Source organism: Papio anubis, chromosome 7 (assembly GCF_008728515.1).
Source record: "Papio anubis isolate 15944 chromosome 7, Panubis1.0, whole genome shotgun sequence".
Lineage (NCBI taxonomy): Eukaryota > Metazoa > Chordata > Mammalia > Primates > Cercopithecidae > Papio > Papio anubis.
In genome coordinates, this window is record NC_044982.1 from 82,087,081 (window position 1) to 82,111,490 (window position 24,410).

Here is a 24,410-nt window from a genome sequence, read left to right on the forward strand (position 1 = left end):
TACACAAGCAGCGAGAGAGGACAGACTCAGTGCTCTTTCTCTGACATCCCAAAGCTGCCGGGACTTCCCCACCATTACTCATTGCTCTGTTCACCTCAATCTCTAGGCAGGAAGGTCTCTCTCATTAGTGATGAGATTGTCTGCTCCTTCAGGTCAAGGCTGCAGTGAGATGCATGTCCCTGGAGCCTAGCACAGGGCTTGGCACAGAGCAGGGATCCTGCAGCACTTTGTGGGGATTTGGCTACGTGAACAATCAAGACACTGAGGCGATTAAAACAGGCTCCCATAAAAGCAGCCAAACCCCTGTGCACTTTCTGCATCTGGAATTTCCAGGAGTTCCTCTCCATGACAATTTAGAAAGTCCAGCAGTGGGTTCCAAGGCATCACAGAACTCAATCCAAGCAGATCCCAAACCCCAACGGAAAGCTACGCAACACGCCACTCCCCAAGCATTGTGGAGGCCCAGAGTTCCAGCCAAAGGAGGAGACTCAGTAAGTTCGGAGGGCAGAGATGCTCCTGTACCAGGACTGCAGGCTGTGCCTGAGACCGTCCTCACATTCTCTGACTAGCAGGACAGAGCCAGGTGAGGGGAAGGATGAACTGCAATGTGAGGACTGTGTTTGTCTGTCTCCTCCTCTTCACCAGGTGACTCTCTACCCAGGGCAGCCTAGACAAGATTTAGACATCGGGGCAGTGGGCTATTTTGGAATCTGGAATGGGAAGGAATGACAATTGGCAGGTGACTCTAGTACTTGAACTTTCCTGTGCTGAAGAATCACCGAAGGTATTCTTTAATACACAGATACCTGGGTCCAGTCCTCCCTCCCAAATAGGTTAAGGGTTGCTTAGGAATCTGTATTAAAAACAAAACAAAAACAAAAACCTCCTTAGTGGTTCAAACACAAGTAATCCTCAGACCTGGGCCAAGAAGGTCTTTTCTGACACCACCTGGAGACCCAGCCTCGTTCTTCTCTCTCCTAACTACAGCCCCAGGAAGCTACATGTCTGTAGAGAGCCTGGGAGGAGACAATGACCCCAGTCTCAGAGTGAGTACACGCAAAGGCACCAGGAGGCCTACCCACATCAGGATTCCAAAGAGAAGAGGGGTTAGGCCTGAAGAATGTGGGCCCAGAGGGCATAACGAGCCCCTTACAGAGCGGTCACAAGGAAGCAGACGGGAGCTCAAGGTGAGGAAGAACTTTATGGCAAATCTATTACATCACTCACAGCTGAAGGCCTACAGTCTAGTGGGAGAATGCCCATCATCCTTAGAAAACTCTAAATACCCTGGCAGGCTATAAGGTCCTTCAGAATTCAGCCTGGCTTCCCTCTGCAATCCCTTCTTATAGCCCCTGACTTCCAGAACTCCACCTGCCTTCCCACCCTCGAAGGGGAACCTTTCGGAGTTCTCCAGGTATTCCAGGCCCTGGAGATCTGTCTGTCTTTCTTACTTGCCGCTCCCCTCCAGGACTTTGCCTCTTCTGGTCTCTCTGTCTGGCCTGCCCTTCCCCTATTCTTAGCTTGGTTAATTACTAGTCATTCTTCAGGTCCCAGTTTAGAAGTCACCCCCTGAAGTTCCCTGTAACCCCCACAGCTGGACGGAATGCCTCTCCTCTGTTCCCTCTACATCTCATATTTAAGTTGTTCACTGTGGGACGGAGTGACATGGGGTTGTGTGCCTTGGTAGGGAGTCCACTACCCGGGAGGGGGGTGGTGGATGAAGGAGCAAGCAGGGAAAGAAAAAAGTTGTTCACTGAAGGCAGGCACAGTGGTTCATGCCTATAATCCCAGCACTTCGGGAGGCTAATGCCAGAGGATAACTTGAGCCCAGCAATTTGAGGCTGCAACGAGCTGTGATCCTGCCACTGCACTCCAGCCTGGACACTAGAGCAAGACCCCATCTCTCTCTCTCTCTCTCTCTCTCTCTTTCTCTCTCTCTCTCTCTCTCTCTCACACACACACACACACACACACACACACACACACACACACATTGTTCACCGACTCCTCAAGGTCTAATGTACTCTCTGCAAAAAATATTTAGTTTGAATTGTTATGAGCTGTTTATTTACTTTTGCCCCATGAGGCTACAAATTCCTCCAGGACCCACTGGCTGGCACTTTGCAGCTGTTTAATAAGTATCTTGACAATGCATGAATGGCAGTGTCCTGGCAGAAAACAGAACAGTCCACCTTGAGAGGCAACAAGTCCTAACAGCTTTTTGTTTACACAGAGGCTGGCCCACCCTCTGTCAGAGATCTTAGAGGTGGTGCTGAAGATTGCTAAATAGCACACGAGTGCCCTAGGGTTCCTTCTGACACGGTGATTATGGGACAATGACTCTGGCAAGGGGCTGAAGGGGATCTTTGAAAAGCAACCAAGGCCCGGGAGCTAATCACTTGATGTCAATTTGGTTCACAGCAGCAACAGGTGAGCAGTTACTCTGGTTCTGTTGTCCCCCAATCCACAGCCAGCCTCTGTCACACCCACCCCTGCTCTCCTGAGTACTTGCTAGGACTGCCTGGACTCATTGGGCGTAGAGAGGCCCCACCAGCCTGAAGGTGAGGCAAGTTTCCCAAGTGCAAACGCCCTGAATGTCTTTTAGGCATGTCCCCCTGCAGCCAAGCCTAGCCATCTCAAGCTATTTGTACTCAGTACCTACTGTGTGTCAGGCTCCAGGTGAACAAGACAGACAAAGTGACTTTCCCCAGCCCAATGGGACTTGGCCTCTCGTAGGCCATTAAGACAGGGGACAAACCAGGTTTCCAGCCCAGGCCCGTCAGTGGTGATGGATGTACCAGCTATTTAGAAGGCCAGCATGGGTATATTTGCAGGATAGGCCAGGAACTCATACAGTGCTGTGATTCCCAGGGCAGGTGACATTCAGAGCTGCTGGGTAGACTGTTTGCTTTCTGCAGTCTACCTCTGAAGCACAAATCTTTCCAGAATGTCTTCATAATCCCCAGGAGTGGAGGATCCAGAGGGAGAGCTTGTGCTAGCTCTCCCTCACCTCCACCCTCACTCCAGGGAGAGAAGCCTTAGAGGCCTGGACCTCCTGAGTCAGCGTGTCTGAATGGGGGCGGGGGACAGGAGCCCAGGAGTGCAGTTCAACATGCTGCTGATTATCTACGTGACCTCAGGCAAGTCCCTTTCTCTCTCTGAATCTTAGAATCCTCCTTTGTAAATGAGAGAGATCAACTACATCAGTGTGTCCTCTTCTTGGCTATAGATCAGAATCATCTGTGTGGTGGCAAGACTAAGGAGCTTGAAAAATGCAGCCTCCTGGGCCCCATCCCAAAGCTCCTAAGGAATCTGGACCCCCAAGGAGGAGAGTGGAGAGGCCTACTCAAGCCCTGGCCCCCAATCCTGGCCCCAGTCAAGGAGCCTCCTAGCCCCTTCATGCCTTCCCCAGCCTCCTCCACTGAGCTCTTTGGGATGCAATGTTCCCAGCCATATTCCGTCTGTTTCCAACTTCTGGGCCTCCTTGGACCGGGGCTGGAGTAAGCTGCCCCAACCCGTCTCTCCAAAGAGCTCTGGAGCCTGAAACACTGGTCATTGAGCAGTTTATTACCATCAACGTGTCCCCAGCTTCCCAGCACAACAGCCTGCCCACACTCTAGACATGCCTTCACTCCAGTCCATTCTGGCACCTAGCCTCAGTCTCCACCCTCCTCCCTCCTCCACAGCTACTTCCCCCAGCCCTCCAAGGCAGCACCAGGCCTGGGGGCCACACCTCAGCTGGGGGAGGGGAGGGAAGACAGTGAGACAAACAGAAGCTGGGGAAAGAGGAGCCAGGATTGGCCCCAAGCTTCTGTAGCCACCACTCCAGGAAGGAGGGAAAGGGGGCAGGGCTGAGGCTGGGGCTGGGGTTGCCGTGTGATGACAGTTCAGGTGGTTCAAGCAGGAGGCTCGTCTCCAGGAGGTGCAGGGAAGCCACTCAGGTCTCGGCCAATGATCTCACTCACTGTAAAGGAGGGGCAGTTGAGAGACTGGGCTAGAGGTGGGTCCCCTCCTTTTCCAAAGACCCACCCCCAATCCATTCCAGGCAGGCCTTAATCTAGGAGGCCTCTAGATTCCTCGTCTACTGGCTTCTCTTCCACTGGGCCTCAGTTTCCCCAACGTGTCTTGACACCTGCTCCGAATCAAATCTTGCCCAACTCCCTCCATGTGGACTCCCAGGCACCTGTCCTAACCCTTTCCTGCTGGCTTAGCCTGAAATGTCAGGGGAATTGGTATCAGCAGGGCCAGAGATGGGTATAGCCAACGGGAGGAAGGAGAGGCAAAACAGGAAAGCTCCTCCTCACCAACCCTGACCACAGACACCGTGTTTAGGGGAAAGCTGAGGCAATGCAAGTGTGTTTGACTGGGACCTCAGCAAGCTACCATCCCTCTCTGGAACTCAGTGCCTGAACTTGCAAATTGAGTGAGCTGGATAGAATGATCTTGAAAGTGCTTCTAGCTCTAAGATTTTATGATTTGGAGCAGAGGGCAGAGGCAGAGGCAGAAGAAAGGCTGAGACAGTTACCCCATGCACCCTTCAGAATTCAGTTAATTGGATTCAGGCAGCCATAGGAATCAAGAACATGCCACCTGGGAACCTCTAACTGGCCCTGAGAGACCAGGGATGCCCAATCTCTGAAAAGCCCAGCTCCAGCCCTCAGCAAACATGCACAGCAATCTCTTGCACACACTCATACTCACAGCCCCCAGTCCCACACCCACCTTCCTCCAGCGTGATACCCTGGATAGGGACACTGTCTCGGAAGCCGCTGCTGTAGCCACCCCTGGATTTCTCCTGCTCCGGAGCCCCCTCCCCAGGGCCATAGCCTGGCCCTACCTTATTGTATCCCTCAGCAGGTAGGGGATGCACATCACTCTGGGAAGGGAAGGGACCTTCAAGCGGTGGGGATGCAGGAAGAGGAGGCCGAAAGGGGGCTGGAGGAGAGAATGGCAGCCCCAGGGGAAAAGAGGAGCCCCGCCCTCCATAGGGGTCACTAGGGAAGGGGCGGGGAAGGAAGGAGACTGGAGGTGGTTGGGCACAACCTGTGGTACCCCTAGTCTCAGGGAACATCCGCAGGCCCGGTCTGTAGGATGGTGGGGGCCCCGTCTGGGGGTACAGAGGGGGCATGCCATAGCCGAAGCCTTCTGATAGGTAAGGAGTTTCGTAAGCAGGGTCTTCATGGGGAAAGGAGGGGTAGGGGGGCCTGGGTGGTGAGAAGTCCATGTCAGTGCCAAAGGGGGGTGCCGATGCTGAAGGGAAGCCCCGCAGAGATGAGTCTGGTAGGGGCTCCTCTTTGCAGATCACTGGGAAGACAAGAAGTGGGAGGACATGCTGGTGAGAGGTCTGGTAGTCTCCACACTGCACACCTTCCAGGTGCCTGCTCCTCCCAGGTTCCATTCACTCCTTGGCCCCTCATGATGGACACTGCTTCCCTCTGCCCCTGCTCCAGCTCCCCATATCCCTATACCCCCACCATGGGCTGTCCCAGAGCGCACCAGGCAGAAACTTGAAACTCTGGGTAGGACTGCGTTTCCTCCGCCCATTGGAGACATAAAAGTAGACCTGAACTGGCCGGGACACCCTCTTGTTGCTGTACTCAGGGACAGTCAGGGTCAGCGTCACCTAGGGAAGAGTAAAAATGAGGCAGGGAGCCCTCAGGCATCTGGGCTTAGCCCAGCCTTTCCAGGGACCCAGACTCCACCTCCTAGTTTTCTCCATTTCCTAAGATGCAAAGTTCATTCCCTAGAGATGCACCTGCTTACAGAATGGCCAGTCTACCTTCTCCAGAAAAGTCCACTCCCATGAGCAAGAGGACCCAGCTGAGAATCCCCTGCCTTCTCCCACCCCACGCCCCCGGGAGGTATCCTAGTGACACTGGTACCTCATTGCTCTGCAGTCGGTTCACCGTGGCCTCCTCCTCCCATTGCAGCTTCCCATCTGTCCAGAGGGAACAGAGAGCTGCAGCCCAACTCCAGCGCCCCTGCCCCCTGCCCTAGTTCTCTGCCATTTCCCCTCCTGTTAGAGCCAAGGCCAAATTCAGAAGGCCCTAGAAGATCTGACACACAGAGGAGCCCACTGCATGTTAACTTAATGTGAGTGGAAGAGGTAGGGTTTTAAACTGTCCTCAAGGTACAGGGAAGCAAACTGAGACCAAGGGAAATGGCAGGACCAGCCCAGAAACCAGAGGGAGTCAGTAACGGAAGCAACTCTTGAGCCCTCCCACCCAACTCCAAACATCCTCTCCCATGATAATGCCAAGAAGGAAGACTAAAGGTAGGAAAGGGTCCTAGCTTGACAGAAGGCAATGAGACACTCAAGTATCATGACCCAGAATCTCTAGAGAAGCTCTGACATGGTCCTAGGATACTAAATTTGGATATAGGGGCCAGATGTAGTGGCTCATGCCTATAAATCCCACCACCCACCACTCCCACCTTGGGAGGCCAAGGTGGAAAGATCACTTGAGTCCAGGAGTTTGAGACCAGCCTGGGCAACATGGGGAGACACTATCTCTACACAAAATATTTTTGGAGGATTGCTTGAGTCCAGGAGGTTGAGGCTGCAGTGAGCCATGATTGCATCACTGCACTCCCCTGGGTGACAAAGTGAGACCCTGCTACAAAAAAAAAAAAAAATAGGATATAGGGACTGAGGCTCTTGGTGAGCAGTGTTTGGAGAGGGCAAAGGCCTCAGGTTGGTGCTGGCAACTCGAACCCTCAGTCTTCCCTTCCTCCACTCCTGCAGCTCCATCTCAGGGCACCTAACAGGCTCTGTTAATCACTGCCCATAACTCAAGAGAGGCCCAGCGGGGAGCCTGTCTACATGGGATAAATTATCTCGAAGGAGCCTCCTCTTTAATAGACAGAATGTGCATCGCTTCCATTTGTTCAGCATGCTCAATATTTTAGATTGTTGTCATACGCATCCCACATGGAAAGCAGACAGTATAATAGAAAGGGTAGTCTGTCTGTCCCATTTTACAAATAAAAAAAACTGAGGCTCCACTGGCTAGTTTAGTGACAATGCCAGAGATATTTCACCTGCCACTCCCAAGCTCTCCCTGCCTGTCCTCCCCTCTGCAGCAGGTACTCACCAGGACCCCTCTCAATGAACACCACCTTGGAGTCTGGCAGGAAGTTGGAGCCAGTCAGTACTAGTTCCTCGCCTCCTCTCACAGAGCAGGCACTAGGGCTGTAGGCCTCCACCTGGGGCAGCTCCTGAGCTGAGCGCTGGGCTGCAGAGCAGTGCAAGGAAGAGGACTGTCTGGGCTGGGCATGGAGAGGTGGCCTCCTTTACCCCCACCCACTTTGGAAAAACTGCCACAGGGTTCTGAGGGAGCCCTCCTCAGCAGTAGACACACAAATAAACCAGTAATATCCATGGAGTCACACACACCATGTAAGGGGCCACTCCCAGAGCAGAGAGAGGGTTAAACAGAGTAGACCAGGGAGTTTCCCAAACAAGGGTACAGGGCACCCCAGGAACAGATAGGGTCCAGGGTCACTCTGGGCCACCCCAGAGACAGAGTCTGTGGCAAGGGCAAACTAGCATAGAAATAAAGCCTGAGTCCTCTATAGAGCTACTCAGGACAGACAGGGCACAGGACGCTACAGAGGGAATGGGCAGACAGACACACACACACAGACAAGAGTTGCAAGAGACAGAGAGATGGCCCAGGGCCTCTTTGCTCACAGCACTCGATGGGCACCGACGCTGCCTGTACCGAGACGACCTTCCCGCCGCCCTGGGGCACGTGTACCCGGAACACCAGTCGCACACGTGTGTTTTTGCGCCCGATGTCCGTCTCACCCTTCCGAAGCTCAATGTCTGAATTCCGAAGCTTCAAGATTCCCGCACAGTCAATGCTGGAGGCAAAGGATGGATGGCAAGCCCTCCTAGCTGAAGCCAGAATGGTGATACATCCCTAAAGAGGGAAGTTCCCGCCCTCCATCCAAAGCCCTGAATGACTTTCAATGAGTGCCTAGGAGGTTATTTTCTAACCCACAGACGGCCTCTGTGGGGTACCCCCACATCCCCAAAAGTCCTCTTCCAGATGGTGGGTAGGCCTGAAGCCAGCTCCTAGGAATAAGGTCTACCTCTTCTTGGAAAAGGAAGAAGTGGGCTAGCATAGGCCCAATGGAGAAAGCTAGTATAAAGCCTGCAGACTGAGGGGAAGTTGCATGGGACTTACTTGGCCGCCATGTTGTTCTCAGGCAGCAGAGTCATCTCCAACACCTTGGTGCCACTGACTACGGCTTCATAGCTGGCTGTGGCCACCATCTTGCCTGTGATACGGTGCACCTGATAGAAGGCATGAGGCCGCAGGTTCCTTTCATCTGCAGTGCCGATGAACATCTGTAGGGTCAGTGGCTTCTCACTGTAGCCTAGGAGCTGGCAGAGGGAGAGAGGGGCCACTTCATTGAAATCCCTACCACCTCACCCTTTATTCATCCCTAGATTTTCAGTCCACCATGGGATGAGAATGGTGAAAGATAAAGGATATCCTGCAAGGGAATCCCTTGGGAAACTGGGCACCCGTTGTGGAGAAAACATGGCCTGGAGTTCACAGTGTTTTTCTTGGAATAAAGCCCAAAGTGGGCTGGGCAAAGGCAGAAGAGCCTCCAAAGAGACTGGCCCAACTCAATATAGAGAAAACTTAACTCCCAGTGACTTTTGGCCTCAGCCTAAACCCTCCCCCATATCTGGCAGGCCACCATTTTCCAGAGTAGACATGAGGCTGGTGTCCCATGGGATGAGCTGAGTGGGGGTGGAAGGACAGAGGAGTAGAAAGTATATCCGGGTCCTTGCACCCCTCCTCCCCCAACTCCAGCCCCTCCCCCAGGCTGCCTGCAGGGTCAGAACTGAGAGGGAGTGTGGGAAAGGGCAGTGCCATGTGTCTGCATAGCTGGAACCCATCTGGGAGAGGAGAAAGGATATCAGGCCTGCTCTCTGTCCTTTACCTTGACTACGGGGTGACCGCCAGGGGCAGCTTTGACAGCTCCACGGCTGCCTTCTGTCTCATAGTGGGCCCGGTGGTGGGCTCTAGGCTGTACCTCGATCCTCAGCTCCAGCTGCTCATATTGGCTGGGCAGAGGCCAGTCCAGTGGGGGTAGGGCAGAGGTCCTGGGTGGAAGAGAAGAGCATTGATCATGTGCAGCCTCAGACCCCAGTCAGGCCCACACTGGATCTGTGAGGGAGGAGGGGGTGTGGGTCTGAGAGAAAAGAAAGCACAGAAGAAATAAAGAAGTACATCAACACTTGTGAAAAAAAGGGAAAAAAAGAATTTTTTTTAAACTGTAAAAAGGACAAAGAAATGAAGAAATCCAAAAGTCCAGAAGCAAGGGGAAGTAGGGGACAGAGCCCCTTGAAGTGTGAAAGGTGACAACAGGCCTAAAACTCCCTTCTTCCCAGCTCTGAGCCCAGGGGTTGGGGTGGGAAGGCTTCACTTGGATACCGAGAATTCTCAAGCCCATCTCAATCCCTAGACCTGGATGGAAAGAACAAAGAATTGCTGCTTCAGACCAGAAAAGGACTCAGATATGAACCCTTTGTTTTACAAATTAAAAAATTGAGGCACATTGGCTCACACCTATAATCCCAGCACTTTGGGAAGTCAAGGCAGGGGTAGGGGCACTGTGAAGATGGTTTGAGCCCAGGAGTTTGAGACCAGCCTGGGCAACATGGTGAAATCCTGTCTCTACAAAAAATGCAAAAAGTAGCCGGGCGTGTTGGTGCTCCTGTAGTCCCAGCTACTCCTGCTGAGGCAGGAGGATCACTTGAGCCCAGGAGGTCGAGGCTGAGATCACACCACTGCACTCCAGTCTTGGTGACAGAGCAAGACACTGTCTCATAGGAAAAAAAAAAAAAAGAAACCGAAGCCAGCAGCTACTGACAGACCTAGGACTGAGTACATTCTGCTCCCAAGCCAGCTCTCTTTCCACTAGTTGGGGCTTGATAGGTGGAGTTCCAGGGAGCTAAGGGTTTCAGATGGGACAACTTATCCTGTATTGTGCTCCCCGATACCCTAGGACAGTGGATCTCAACTGGTAATTGCCCCCCAAGTAATTGCCCAGATATTTGGCAATGTCTGAAGACATTTTTGGTTTTCCCAACTAGGGGAGTGGGTGCTACTAGTATCTAATGGGTAGAGGCCAGGGATGCTGCTAAACCATCCTACAATGTCCAGTACACCCCCACACAACAAAGAATTATCCTGCTCAAAATAGTAGTGCTGAATTAATAGAGCTGAGGTTGAGAAACTTTGCCCTATGGGAAACCCAGGGGTCCCAGTGTTAACGTTTCTTTCCCCTAGAAACGTTTCTGGACAGAACCAGCTCAAGATTTAGGATTATTGAAATGGGCAAGATTCTCTGAGAGTGGAAGGAATAGAACTGCAAGTTTTAATATGAATTATTTGACTTGCAAATATCTGCTATTTTATTCAAGTTAGCAGCTATACTTTTAAGCTGCTAGGTCAGGCTCTAGAAATTGAGGAATGGAGAAAGGGAATTTCCTGCAACAGAGTGGAAATCTGCTTAGGTCTGGCACCTATTGAAAGGGCCAGAGTGGAAGGCTGAAATCCAGCCCAAGTTCCACACTCAGCCACATGCCAGTGCAGAGCTGGGTCTTGGGAGCACTCTATAGGCTACAGGAACACCTCCTTAACCTAGTTGATCCTCCTACAATAGCTGGGGGTGGGAGGGTAGAGGGGCTTTTTCTAATTGGCCCACAGAGAACTGTTGCCCTTTTGTAAATCATCCAGAGGTGCACTTTTTTTCTAATTCTCTTTAAAACCAGGTAGTTGGCAGCTGCTAAGCTGGTTGCAGATTCTCTTTTGAAATTCAGGGGGCATGAAACTAATGTCTTAAAATCCATCCCTTGACCCTCCTGCTCCCCTAGTGGAATGGCTGGAGACAGCGGTGGTGCCAGGCGCAACCCTCACCTGAAGATAGGGCTGTGTCCCCCAATCCGGGCCTTGGACCAAGCGAGTGGGGAGGGCACTGCCAGGTAGTCCATGCCAGCCACCTCCTTCCGGGGACCTCCTGGAGGAGCCACAGACTCCTCTGCTCCCAAGGGCAGCTTCCCATTGCATGGGGCAGGCTCCTCAGACCGAGGCAGAGCCACCGCCTGCTCGCTGGAAGTCCGCCGTGTCTTCTGAGGGATGCTCTCAGCTGGTGGGGCCCCCACATAGTCAAAGGGACCAGGGGAGCCAGGATCCCGGGCCAGAGGCAATGGGGGTGGTGGAGGTGGCTCAGACCCCTCTTCCCCCAGGCTGCCACGGCGGGACAGAGCTGGAGAGGCTGAAGATGGGGTTCCCGAGCTGGAATAGCGCCGCTTGCCACATGGAGAGGCAGGTCGGGGGGAGGCTGGGGTGGGCCCAGGAGCACTGAGGAGTAGCCAGTTATCCTCTGGCCCTCGGCCTCCGGGGCTTGGACCATACAGGCTCCAGGGATCTTCGGGGGTCCATGGCCGAGGGGAGGCCCTGGGCGAGGGCAGCGGGGAGCCCAGGCCAAAGCGGGAGGCCGCCTCATTTAGCTCAGACTCCACCTCGTCGCAGGCTGCATACAGGGCTGCCTCGTCAGAGGCATCGGAGAAGAAGCTCCACGAGGACAGGCTGCTGCTGCCAGGGCTTGGGCTGAAGAAGGCCCCCCCACCCTGGCCCCCTGCCTCTCGGTAGCCCCCAAAGCCTTCTGGTGGGGGGTAATCTCTAGGAGAGCCGTCCCCCCAGGTATCAGGGTTGTCCTCCAGCGCCGCCGGCGGCTCCGGCGTGGGAGAGATGGAGGTGATGCGGATGCTGGGACACTCGAGAACACGGCCACCCCCAGCACCCCCAGCACCCCCTCCTGGTCCTCCCAGCCTCACCGACCGGGCGGGCTGGCTCTCCCAGGTACCAGGTGAGGGGGCTGGGCGCGGCGGTGGCGAATGCATGCCAGGTCGAGGGGGTGGAGGTCGGGGAATACCGATAGGTGCAGCGCCATAGGGAGGGGGCTCTCCCAAGGCCAGACGGCAGCATGGCGGGGCATCCTCTGAGTCCAGTTCTGTCAAAATGGGAAGAGGAGCAGAGGGAGAGGGGGAAAGAGAGAAGCAGGTGAGATGGCTAGGTTCCTTAAGTGGCCAGGCCCCCAGGCCCCAAGTCCTCCTATGCTCCCTGCCCCTCAGCAAGGAGACCTTCTGAGCCACAAGACAAAAGCAGAGTTGGACCTGGGAAGATGGAGGAGATTGAAGCAGGCATGCCAGGACTTTGCCCACTGGCCCCTGGATCCTGGGACCGAGGGTACCCGATCTGGTGGGTCTTAAGGTGAGAGAGGTGGGTCCAGAGGGGCTGGAGCTGGGGCTGGGCCTGGAGGCGTGTTTCTTGAGGCACTGGGCTGGACTGGGGGCGACTCACACATGAACCCAATTAGCAGCGGTTCCCAAACCCCCAAACGGCGCTGGCAGGAGCCCCAGTTGCCATCGCAACCGTGGCCAGAGGGGAGGGGGGCATCAGGGCTGTGGTGACGAGGGGAGGTGGCTCCTCCTTCTCTCCCCGCCATCTGGGGGCGGAGGTGCAGCCGAGGGGGTGATGCGTGCCGGGCCCAGCCGGGGGAAGGGGGGCAGTGGGCAGCGCGGATTCGTGCGAGCGGCAGCCGCCGCCCCCGGCTTGGTCCCCGCCATCTGCCTCTCATTGCGGCCAGACAGGGGAGGGGGAGGGGCGCCCCGGCGAGGCCTGACAGCGCCCCCAGCCCCCGGCGTCCAGTCGGCCGGGCCAGGGCTCGGGCTGCCAGCCGCCAGCTCCAGCGCCGAACCTCCCCTTTCCCTGGCGGCGCCTGGTGCTCTTGGGGCCGCAGTTCCCGCCCGCCCCCCAGTTCAGTGACAGGCGGCCCAGCCGGGAGGCGGCGCACAGCCAACAGCACCCCCACCCCCACCCCAGTCACGACCTAAAAAGGAGAAAGTGGTGCCCGGGCCCCCAGCCTCACTTCCGCAGGCCAACAAGCTCCCCCGACTCCCTTCGACCTCTGACTCCCTCACCCCCCACCCTAGGCTCGCTGCCTTAAATTCCCCAGACTCAGGATCCCCGGCCCTCCTCTCACTGACCCCAAGACCCCTTCCCAGCCCCGGACTAACCTTCCCCCAATCCCCCCGCGCCCAGCGGGGGGGCCTCCTTTTCCTCCCCGAACACCAGCTTAAATTCCAGCTCCTCATCCTCGCAGCTGGCCGCCCCCATGGATCCGGCAGGAGCCCCCAGGTCCCGGCCTGGGTGGGAGGGGGGAGCTCAGGAGGCTGCTGTATCTTCACCCGGGTGGCTCCCTCCCTCCCTTTCTCTGAGAAGCCCCCTCCTCCGTCGCTGCCGCCTCCCTCCAGAAGCCCCCTCGTTATTATAGAAAGTTTTCCAAACTTTTTTCCCCCAAACTTCTTCAAAGTGGCCCCCCCCCAGCCTGTCCCTGATTGGCTGCCGGGGATGCTCCAGCCCCTCCTCCAGGGATGAGATGGGAAAACCACGCGCCCCTCGTCCTCCCCCACCCTCCCCCCCCCCCTCTTCTCTTTCCTTCCCCCCCCCCCACAAAAAAAAAAAAAAAAAAAAAAACAAAACTGAATTGGAAAACGGTCCTTCAAGAGTGATACTAATGTTGCCTATTGGTCCGCCGTTGTGACAATCATTTCCCTCAGGGAGCCCAGCCCCCACCTCCCATAGTCTCAGTTCAAGGTTCTGGGTCCGAGAGCTTTAAAGGGGCCACATCCTGGGCCCCCAGGGTAGGGAGCCCACGGAAGACCCTTTTTTAAGTTCTGAAGACTGTGTAGATAGCACCTAGGAAGGCGGAACCACTTATCCTCCCCTTTCCCTCCAAGCCTGGCGCCAGGAGGGTCCTGGGGCAGAGTGGCACCGAGCTGCTCGGAAGAGGAAAAGGCTATTCTTCCAGGTCCCTTGCCTGGGGCTACTCTGCCCGGGCCTTCTGGAAGTCTTTTGCCCTGCCAAATCAGTGCCTCCATTAGCCATTCCTCAACGACCCCCAAAGATGAAGAACCCTTAGCCAGCCTGGATGCCTCTGGGAGCAGTCCGAGCCAAAGAGTCTTTGAGAACTGTCCCTAGGCCCACAGCCCTTGATGGGCGTAGATCCAGGCCAGGCTTTGCCACTGCCCTTGTCCCAGCCACCCAGAGGGGCCATGAATTAGCCTCCACGGGAAGTTGGTTCCCTCCTCCCTAGAACTGTAGTTTGGAATGAATCTCTGACCCGATAGCATCCCACTCCGGCTCTTGTAAAAATCCTTGCCAGGTTTACTAGGGGCCTGAAACCTCGGGACCCTGTGGGCTCCCCCCTCCCCCGCTGCCCCCGCCCCGGGCTGGACACCTGTCACCTGGGCTGGAGGAGGAAGGAAGACCCGGACTGGAGTTTCCGGGAAAGTCAGGCTTGGAGAGGCCTGGGTTGTGTGAGAGGGAGTTAGGAGATTCGTGACTCGGTGGGAGATACTGGCAAGGCTGGTGGGTAGGAGGGATGGGAGGGTGGTTATCATTTTCTCCCACACAGTTTCAAACCTCTCTGAGAGGCCGCAGCGTCTCCAGTCTCTAAATCCCTCCGGTTCAGGGCCGCACCCCCAACCCCGCCCCATCCCAGCAACAAAACGGTTAAGCTACGGCCCCGGGTCAGACGTTTACAAACACTCAGAAGCCGGGCGGGGACCGCGCCCGTTACTCTAATGAGAAACAGGCTCTACGGGACTGGGGAAAGAAGGGAGGGCTCGCCCGACGGGCCGGAGCTCTGCTGCAGCCGAGGCGGCTTCCCTTCCTCCCCTCGGTCCTCCCTCGGGCCCGCCCAGGGGACCCCCCCAACCCCCGGGGACCCCAGTGACGTGCGGAGCTGCCCCGGCTCCGAGCCCAGGGCCGCAACACAGGAGGGGCGGGGAGAAGAGGCCAGGCCGGCGGGGAGAGAAGAATGTTCCGAGGCCGAGCGGGAGGCGGCCTGGTTTGATTTTCTTCTTCTTCTTCTTCTTTTTTTTTTTTCCTTTGGTTGGTCTCCTCAGGTTACACTTCCCTTCCAGCTTCATCTCGGAAATAAAGGAAGGAGAAACACACGGGGAGGGAGGACAAGGAACACCTCGACCCATCAACCAGCCTGTACCTAAGAGGACAAGGGAGGTGGGAAGCGGGGGCGAGAAAGGCAGGGATAGAGACCCCGAGACCCAGCCCCTGTTCCCCCAGACTCTGCCCCTCCCCGGGCCCCCTCACTGCCCGCACAGCACATGCAGACGCGCACATTCTTTTCAAATGTCATATTTCCTTTGATCCTGGGCAGCGTTTCTCCATGTGTCTGGCTCAGCTCCTGCCCAGTCAACCGCCTTCCCCTCTCACCCCCCTTTGTTTTCCTGGAGAACCCTCCTCCTCCTAGCATCTGGAAGGCCCTGAGGGCTGGCGTCGGCCCTGGTTCCCCTGATGACGCTGGCCTCTCCTCCCAGTGACTCAATTTCCCCTCCATGGGTGTTGGGGGTAGGGAAGGAAGGCGTAGAGGGGAGAGTGGTTGAGATTGCTCAGAGTGCCAAGCTTTTTGAGGCGGGGGGCGGGGGGCATCCCCTTGACTCTGAAAACCCTCCAATCTGTCTCGGCTGCGGCAGAGAGATGGAACTTATGACTTCTGAAATGTTCGGCCTGGTGTTGGAGCCTGGGCAACAGCGGGTAGTTGCAGAGTTAGGTTGCCCTGCACTTCTGCCCCCTGGCGACCACAAAGACCCAGCCGCCCTTCCTCGGTTCGCGGTTTCTTGCGCCGCCTGGCCCGGGTCTTAGCTCCGCTGCCTCCTAGCGCACATACGGGAGCACAGCTCGGCTTTCTTACCTTGGTTGGTGGCTTCTGCTCTGCACTTTAACAAGCATCATTCAACTGCCTTGGAGGTGGACGTTATTTATTTCTTTTTTTAATTACACAAGATGCAGTCTTCTCTTTTTCCCCAGAGGTCTAAATAAAGCTAACTAATATGCATTCTTCTTGTAAACAATCCAAGCTATACAAAAATATGTAGTAAACCGTGATGGTCCACCATTTTCTATGCCTTTATTAACATGTACACACACACACACATGCTCTTTTTATGGGCGTGACAAACATTTTTCTTGCTTTTTTTTTCCAGTTATCAAACGGTTTGAAGATCCTTTCCCATAGTACCACCTGAAAATAATGATGAAAATGCCCACCTCTTCAGTAGATAAAGTGACTTTTACAAATCAGGTAACAGAGTTGATTTGGAACCCAGGCCTGCCAGGTCCTTGTCGAGTTTACTAATTCATTCCATCACATTTTACACAGGAATCTGTCTTAGGCTTGGCTCCTCCAGTAAGTAGAGCCTGAGACAAGAACAGGATGTAGGTAGTTTATAGTGAAAATCAGTCACAAGGAACAGAAAGAAAAGAATGGAAAAAGTGAAACTGGAAAGAAGAAAAGCCAATCCAAGGGTGTGCTACAGAACAGGTCACCACTCTGAGCAACTGGAATATTATCCTACTGAGACCGTCTGTGGAGCCATAGAGAATGTAATAGAAGAGAAGAGGCCAGCCTTGTCTCTACTAAAAATAATTTTAAAAGGCCAGGCACAGTGGCTCACCCCTGTAATCCCAGCACTTTGGGAGGCCAAGGCATGTGGATGGCCTGAGGTCATAGACACAGATATGCTACATACTATACTATATAGCATATACACAGATATACTACATATATATGTATATGTATACATATATATCTGTACATCTGTATATATGTATACACAGATATACATATATATAAAGTATATATACACCGTGTGTGTATATATATACAGTCATACAGTATATATGTATACACAGTATATACACAGTGTGTATATAGAGTATATATGTATACACAGTATATATATATATATATATACACACACAAAATTTCTTTACTGTGTGTATATACACATATGCACACACAGAAAGGGAAAAGCAATGGGTTAATAATTTCAAATATATTAACATACTTTTGGGGATTTTTTTTGAGATGGAGTTTGGCTTTGTTGCCCAGGCTGGAGTGCAGTGGCATGATCTCGGCTCACTGCAACCTCTGCCTCCCAGGTTCAAGTGATTCTCCTGCCTCAGCCTCCCAAGTAGCTGGGATTAAGGCATCTGTAATCCTACGCCCGGCTAATTTTTGTATTTTTAGTAGAGATAGGGTTTCAGCATGTTGTCCAGGCTGGTTTCAAACTCCTGACTTCAAGTGATCCACTCGCCTCGGCCTCCCAAAGTGCTGGGATTACAGGTGTGAGCCACTGAGCCCAGCCAACTTTTTGTTTTTAAAAAAGGAAAGACGTATCTTATATTGTTTGATCACAGGGATGAAAAATAGCATTACAAATTCTGTTTTGAGTCTTAACTTTTACAAAGTTGTCGATGACCTTATCAAAATTGATCTTTAGCACTTTGGGAGGCCAAGGGCAGATCAACTTGAGGCCAGGAGTTCAAGACCAGCCTGGCCAACATGGTGAAACCTTGTCTCTACTAAAAATACAAAAAATTAGCTAGGCATGGTGGCACATGCCTGAAATTTCAGCTACTAAGGAGGTTGAGACACAAGAATTGCTTAAGCCTGGGTGGTGGAGGTTGCAGTTAACTGAGATTGCACCACAGCACTCCCACCTGGGAGACAGAGCAAGACTGTCACAAAAAAAGATCTTCATGTATATATCTTCAGTAGACCGTATAGACAGATTTATGGATCTCTGTCACTCCTAGTTGATCAAAGAAAACTTAGTAATTTTAATTTTTACCGAGATACCTTTCACATACCATAAAATTGACTCTTAAGTATACAATTCAGTGGGTTTTAGTATATTCACCAAGTTGTGCAATCATCACTATATCTAATTCTAAGACATTTTCATCATCCCAAAAGGAAATCTTATACCTATTAGTTAGTAGTCACTCTGCATTCTCCCTTTCCTCCAGCCCCTAAAAACCACAAATCTACTTTCTGTCTCTATGGATTTGCCTGTTCTCGACATTTCACGTAAGTGGAATTATACAATATGTGGCCTTTTGTGTCTGGCTTCTTTCACTTAGCATAATGTTTCCAAGGTTCATCCATATTGTTTTATGTATCAGTACTTTATTCCTTTTTATGGCTGAAAGCTAATTTTAATTTCGAAAATTTTTTCCCATGAAGTAACAGATATATAATTTTCTAGAAAAAAAAATATATATATATATATATTTTGAGACAACATCTTGTTCTGTGGCCCAGGTTGGAGTGCAGTGACACAATTATAGCTCACTGTAATCTTGAACTCCTAGGCTCAAGTGATCCTCCTGCCTCAGCCTTTTGAGAAACTAGGACTACAGATGTGTCTTAATTTTTGTTGAGTCAGTCTCCCTGTACTGCCCAGGCTGTCTTGAACTCTGGCCTCAAGCAATCCTCTGGCTTCAGCCTCCCAAAGTGCTGGGATTACATGTGTGAGCCACTGTGCCTGGCCTTAGGGGAAAAAAAATCTTAAACCTAAGGATAAGATTGATGAGATTCATAAAAGCCCCATTTCACAATAAATTTCAGAAATTGCAATGTGTCTTTGTTTCTCCAGGATTGAAGCTAATAGCTTTCAAGTGTCTCAGTTGAAATATTTTAAACACAAACATTCCAAATTATCACATAATGTATTATTTATTACTTCATAACATCATATCACTTCCAAAACTTTATAGTTTTAAACCACAATGATCATTGTCTCTCATGGTTTCTCTGAGTAAAAAATACAGACGGTGCAGTGAGCAAGGCTTCTATCTGCTCAGCAATGTCTGGTGGAGAACTTGAAGGCTGGGAGCTAGTATCACCATGTCTAGCAGTTGATGCTGTTGACTTGAGACTTCGGCTAGGGCAACTGGCTGTACCATGTACACATGACTGCTCCATGAGGCTTGGGCTTCCTCACAACATGGCAAGTATCAACAGAAAGAGAGAGAGCTCCAAGCAGAATCTACCTCCTTTTTATGACCTATAGCTGGACTCCATTGGTCAGACAGTCACAGCCCCTGGCCAGAATGGAGGGGTGAGAACATACACTCCCACGTCCAGGTGGAAGCAGTATCAGATACTGTAAGAAGAGCATGGAGAATGGGGTATACACTTGTGACCATCTTTGGGAAACACCATCTATCACAGTCTGTCCTCTGGTCAGAACAGTTCACATTCCTCCCATACTCATCCCCACCCTACGAGACCCTGAAGCCTCATCCCATTGTGGTACCAAACTCAGGCTCAAAAATCTAGATCTCATCACATAGATCCTGGAACTCAAGTGTGAACAAGTGCTGTATAACAAATCACCCCCAAAATTTAGTGGCTCCATTAAGATACATACTATCTAATTGAGAGATAAGACATAAACACATGAAAAGTTTTATGATAATAAAAGAGTTTAACAAAATAAGTCAAGAGATGTAACAGAGCAATTCTATCAATAGGAGATGTTTGCTTGGAAGCAACACAAACTGACTTCTTGTAACTTAAGCAAAAGAGGAATATTATGAAGGCAGACCTCACAGAACCAAAGGAAAGGAGAATCAGTCGGGCTTCAGGACGAATGAGAACCAGAGTGGTTCTAGGGAACTAGTCAGCAGGACCTGATGCACAGCCTTTGCATGGTACTGGGCTTTTTCAGTTCCTGGTAGGTACCAAGTTCTTCCTGCTTCCATTACTTAGCAGATGCTGTTTTTCCTGCTCAGATCTCTCTTTCTACACAACCCCCTTTGCCTGACTACCTTTTACTCATCTCTGTATCTCAACTACCATCTCAGATCTTCATAACACACATCCCAATTATAATAAGATAACTGCATAGGCTGAGCACGGTGGCTCACACCTGTAATCCCAGAACTTTGGTAGCCTGAGACAGGCAGATCACTTGAGCCCAGGAGTTTGAGACCAGCCTGGGCAATGTGGCGAAACTCCATCTCTACAAAAAATATAAAAATTAGCCAGGCATGGTGGTGCACACATGTAGTCCCAGCTACTTGGGAAGTTGAGGCAGGTGATCACTTAAGCCCAGGAGGCAGAGGTTACAGTGAGCTGAGGTCACGCCATTGCACTCCAGCCTGGGTAACAGAGTGAGCCTCTGTCTCAAAACAAACAAACAAATAAATAAATAACTGTGTACTTATTTAATGTCTGAGTACCCAACTAGAGTGTAAATTCTCTAATGAGAGGTACCTTGTCTTATTTCCCTACCTACATCTTTACTTTTTGATTGATCTAATTAGCAAATACTTGTAGAAATAAATGAAAGCTAACCAATGAAAACAGGCAAATACTATTTATTCAGAGCTCTCTATCACAAGTGAGTCAGCCACCATCACTTGCATTTTGGCAGCGACTCAAAAGCATGCAGAGGAGCAGGAAAGCTTTATAGTGGACAAAGGGAAAGCTTCGGGTATGCCCTGAGTGGAGGCTGTGGCATGGGGAAGCCATGGGTGGCCTAACTAGAAGTGGAGCATCATTTCATCCGCAAAATGGAGTAAAGAAAAAAATATTAGAAGTGATGCATCATACATGATGGGTTAGGGATGCATGGCTGTCTGTTGTTAATCAAGTCCTGGCTGTTTCGAGCAGGTTTTTGAAAGGGTTATTGTTTGGATTCCTGGGCTGGTTGCTAGAGATAGTGATCTGATTTTTCACAAGTCTGACTTTTTTTTTTTTTTTTTTGAGACAGAGTCTTGCTTTGTCACCCAGGCTGGATTGCAGTGGCACAATCTTGGCTCACTGCAACCTCCGCCTCCTGGGTTCAAGCAATTCTCCTGTTTCAGCCTCCTGAGTAGCTGGGACTACAGGTGCATGCCACCACTCCTGGCTAATTTTTTGTATTTTTAGTAGAGTCGGGGTTTCACCATGTTGGCCAGGCTGGTCTCAAACTCCTGACTTCAGGTGATCTGCCCACCTCGGCCTCCCAAAGGGCAGGGATTACAGGCATGACTTTTAGTCAGCTGGTTTCCTGGGCTGGTAAAGATAGATAATGGGTTAGTTTCTTGGACTAATTGCGGCAGATTGTGGGTCAGGATTCTGTTTTTATATATGGCCATTTTCCATTTGTATATTCAGTCTCTGACATTTATTGAACGTCTATTATGTGCCATACACCATGCTAGGCTCTGGGATACAAAGATTGATAAAGATCATGATTGACTGATTGAAAAGTTGATAAGAGATGGTGTTGAAATAACTAGATGCATCCATTAGAATAGACTTAGCTAGGTAATGAGATAAAAACCTGAAATTTCAGTGGCTTAAATGAGGTAGTTTTGTTCTCATTCATGTAAAGGCTCTGTAGCTCAGCACTCAAGGCCTAGGATGGTGGCTCCACAACCAACAGGCCCCCAGGCTCCTCCTGTCTTACTGCTGCACCATCCTTAGCATCCCACTGCACGGGAGATGACCACTTACAGTGCAGCCCTCACATCCTTGTTTAAACGAACAAGCAGAGAAAAAGCAGAAAAATGCAAACTCTCTTCCCCCACACACCATTTATATTTACTATCAATTGGCCAGAAGTTAGTCACATGGCCACATATAGCTGCAATAGAGGCTAGAAAATGTATTTATTCCAAGTGAACATATGTCTGGCTAAAAAATGACAGGTTCTATTACTAAGGAAGATGGGGAGAAAGGTTGTTGGACTCAACTAGCAGCCTCTGCAAACTAGATAAATGGGGTTTGGGGATTACCCATAGATTCCAGTTACCAATGTTTTCTCTTGTCTCTTTCTTCTACTGTAGGATATTCTTTTTTCTTCTTCTTCTTCTTTTTAATAATTTTAATGTTTATTTTAGATTTAGGAAATACATGTGCAGGCTTGTTTTTTTTTGTTTTTTTTTTTGAGACGGAGTCTCACTCTGTCGCCCAGGCTGGAGTGCAGTGGCCGGATCTCAGCTCACTGCAAGCTCCGTGTCCCGGGTTCACGCCATTCTCCTGCCTCAGCCTCCCGAGCAGCTGGGACTACAGGCGCCCACCACCTCGCCCGGCTAGTTTTTTTTTTTTTTTTTTTTTGTATTTTTTTAGTAGAGACGGGGTTTCACCGGGTTAGCCAGGATGGTCTCGATCTCCTGACCTCGTGATCCGCCTGTCTCGGCCTCCCAAAGTGCTGGGATTACAGGCTTGAGCCACCGCGCCCGGCCATGTGCAGGCTTGTTACATGTACTACAGGATATTCTTGACCCACTAAGTAATTAGTCTCATTATGTATTACACAGAACAAAGCAAGTTCTTTTCAAAGTTAAAAAGAAACAGCTCTGTGAGATTCGCTGTTATTCTATTTTAAAGATGTTGTTTATCATTATCTATGGCAACTACTCAGAGTGCTTGCTCTGTGATCAGGGACACTTTTTCTCTTAGGTCTTAGTGTCAACAATAACTATGCTTCTCCTGGATCATCAGGCAAAAGGCAAGACCATTGAGTTTTTTAATTTTTATTATTTATTTATTTATTTATTTTGGAGATGGAGTCTCACTCTGTGGCCCAGGCTGGAGTACGTTGGTGCGATCTTGGCTCACTGCAACCTCTGCCTCGCAGGTTCAAACGATTTTCCTGCCTCAGTCTCCCAAGTTGCTGGGATTGCAGGTGTGTGTCACCATGCCCAGCTAATTTTTTTATTTTTAGTAGAGTTGAGGTTTTGCCATTTTGGCCAGGCTGGTCTCGAACTCCTGACCTCAAGTGATCCGCCCTCCTCGGCCTCCTAAAGTGCTGGGATTACAAGTGTGAGCCACCACACCTGGCCCCATTGAGACTTTTAAAAGGGCAGATGTTGAGCTTTGCTGTGGGCCAAGATTGCATTGTAGACCATCAGTGTAATTAATTTGGTCCACTCTAAAATTATGTTCTGTCTTTTTGGATAAAATCCATGATCCAATTAGATTCATGACCTTGTACATTCATGTTCATGGTCATATAGAAGTCTCCAGACTTTGCCTTAGAAAATTCCCACTCGTTCTGGGCATCATTCCTGTTTATTTTGATGTTTTTGCTTTGTACCTTCTACTTCATCCTAGTCAGAGGATGAGCCTAAGGAATTGAGCTATAATAGCAAAGCAGATTTTGCTCTCTCCTCTGCGAGAAGAACACAGTGAAAATTGTTTCAACAGGGACTATGTTTATTGTCTCACTCTGTTGCCCAGGCTGGAGTGCAGTGGCACGATCTCGGCTCACTGTAACCTCTGCCTCCCAGGTTCAAGCAATTCTCTGCCTCAGCTTCCCAAGTAGCTGGGATTACAGGTGCCCACCACCATGCCCGGCTAATTTTTTGTATTTTCAGGAGAGACGGGGTTTCACCTCTTGGCCAGGCTGGTCTTGAACTCCTGACCTTGTGATCCACCCGCCTCGGCCTCCCAAAGTGCTGGGATTACAGGCTTGAGCCCCGCGCCTGGCGCCAGATCATTATTCTTACCTTCACTGCAAAAAACTGGTGAGGTTGTAAACTTCGCTGCAATTCAGCAACTTGCAAGATCAATTTCTTTTTCTTTTTCTTTTTTTTTTTTTTTTTGAGACGGAGTCTGGCTGTGTCACCCAGGCTGGAGTGCAGTGGTACGATCTCGGCTGACTGCAGCCTCTGCCTCCTGGGTTCAAGCGATCCTCCTGCCTCAGCCTCCTGAGTAGCTGGGGCTACAGGCATCTGCCACCATGCCCGGCTGAATTTTGTATTTTTAATAGAGATGGGGTTTCACCAGGTTGGCCAGGCTGGTCTCAAACTCCTGACCTCAAGTGTTCCTCCTGCCTCAGCATCCCAAAGTGCTGGAATTGAGTATAAGATCAATTTCTGAATTCAGTTTTTAGCTGATATCTGCAGAGAGAAGGATGCCAGGCAATGGTGCTTTATTTTCTTCTGGGCTTTGAGGTAGATATTATTTGTTTAATATTTTTATTCTCTCACCTTTAGCTCTCCAATGCCATTGGAAACAAAAATTCAGCCCTAGAATCCCACATTCCTCATCATCTTTAAAGTGTTCTATAGGAAGTGCTACCTGGTCCTTTGGGATCTCATCTAGCTTTCCTTGATGGAATGTGGAAGGAGTCTCATTGGGCAAAAGCTCAATCTTTTCCCCATATCCAATTCCAAATGCCCCATACATCCTCTGACATTTTGGTGCACACAGTCCTACCTATAAAGTGGCAAAATTGAGTAATCATTTAATTTACCATCAGGGAGATACTATACCAAGGTTAAATGTGCATTGCACTTTCATCTAGTGACTAATATATATGATTGTTTAACCAATGCCAGAATACGTGGTTCTAAGAAATAAGATTTGGCAGACAAAACAATGGCCCACCCCTAACCCCCAATTATTCGATATTCATGTTTTATTTCCCAAAAACCTATAAATATGTCATCTTACATGGCAAAAGGAACTTTGTAGATGTAATTAAGTTAAGGGCCTTGAGATGGGAGATTATC

The 24,410-nt window shown here is 50.9% G+C and overlaps 1 protein-coding gene across 4 annotated transcripts; it reads right to left on the reverse strand.

Moving 5' to 3' along the window:
* Positions 1-3,546: 3,546 nt before the first annotated feature.
* Positions 3,547-13,524, reverse strand: NFATC4 (nuclear factor of activated T cells 4). 4 transcript variants are annotated; one of them, XM_031668233.1, is made up of 10 exons: positions 13,106-13,524; positions 10,944-12,039; positions 8,962-9,124; positions 8,193-8,392; positions 7,694-7,866; positions 7,095-7,235; positions 5,883-5,938; positions 5,497-5,623; positions 5,044-5,304; positions 3,547-3,964 (listed from the first exon to the last, which is right to left on the reverse strand). In XM_031668233.1, exons 1-10 carry the CDS (start codon positions 13,203-13,205, stop codon positions 3,897-3,899), a joined length of 2,385 nt encoding a protein of 794 aa, XP_031524093.1. In that variant the 5' UTR covers positions 13,206-13,524; the 3' UTR covers positions 3,547-3,896. The 4 variants fall into 4 exon arrangements, with proteins under 4 accessions (XP_031524093.1, XP_021796785.2, XP_031524092.1 ...); XM_021941093.2 differs by having other exon boundaries at positions 4,723-5,304; XM_031668232.1 differs by lacking the exon at positions 13,106-13,524 and adding an exon at positions 12,390-12,649 and having other exon boundaries at positions 4,723-5,304.
* Between the last annotated feature and the right edge of the window lie 10,886 nt (positions 13,525-24,410).

What these genes read in the sequence shown, in the direction of transcription:
- NFATC4 (XM_021941093.2), bottom strand. Translation starts at nt 13,205, where the DNA reads ATGGGGGCGGCCAGCTGCGAGGATGAGGAGCTGGAATTTAAGCTGGTG. An exon ending in CGCGGGGGGATTGGGGGAAG is followed by an intron (nt 12,040 to 13,105) that starts GTTAGTCCGGGG and finishes CCATTTTGACAG; the next exon opens with AACTGGACTCAGAGGATGCC. An exon ending in GGACACAGCCCTATCTTCAG is followed by an intron (nt 9,125 to 10,943) that starts GTGAGGGTTGCG and finishes TCTTCCACCCAG; the next exon opens with GACCTCTGCCCTACCCCCAC.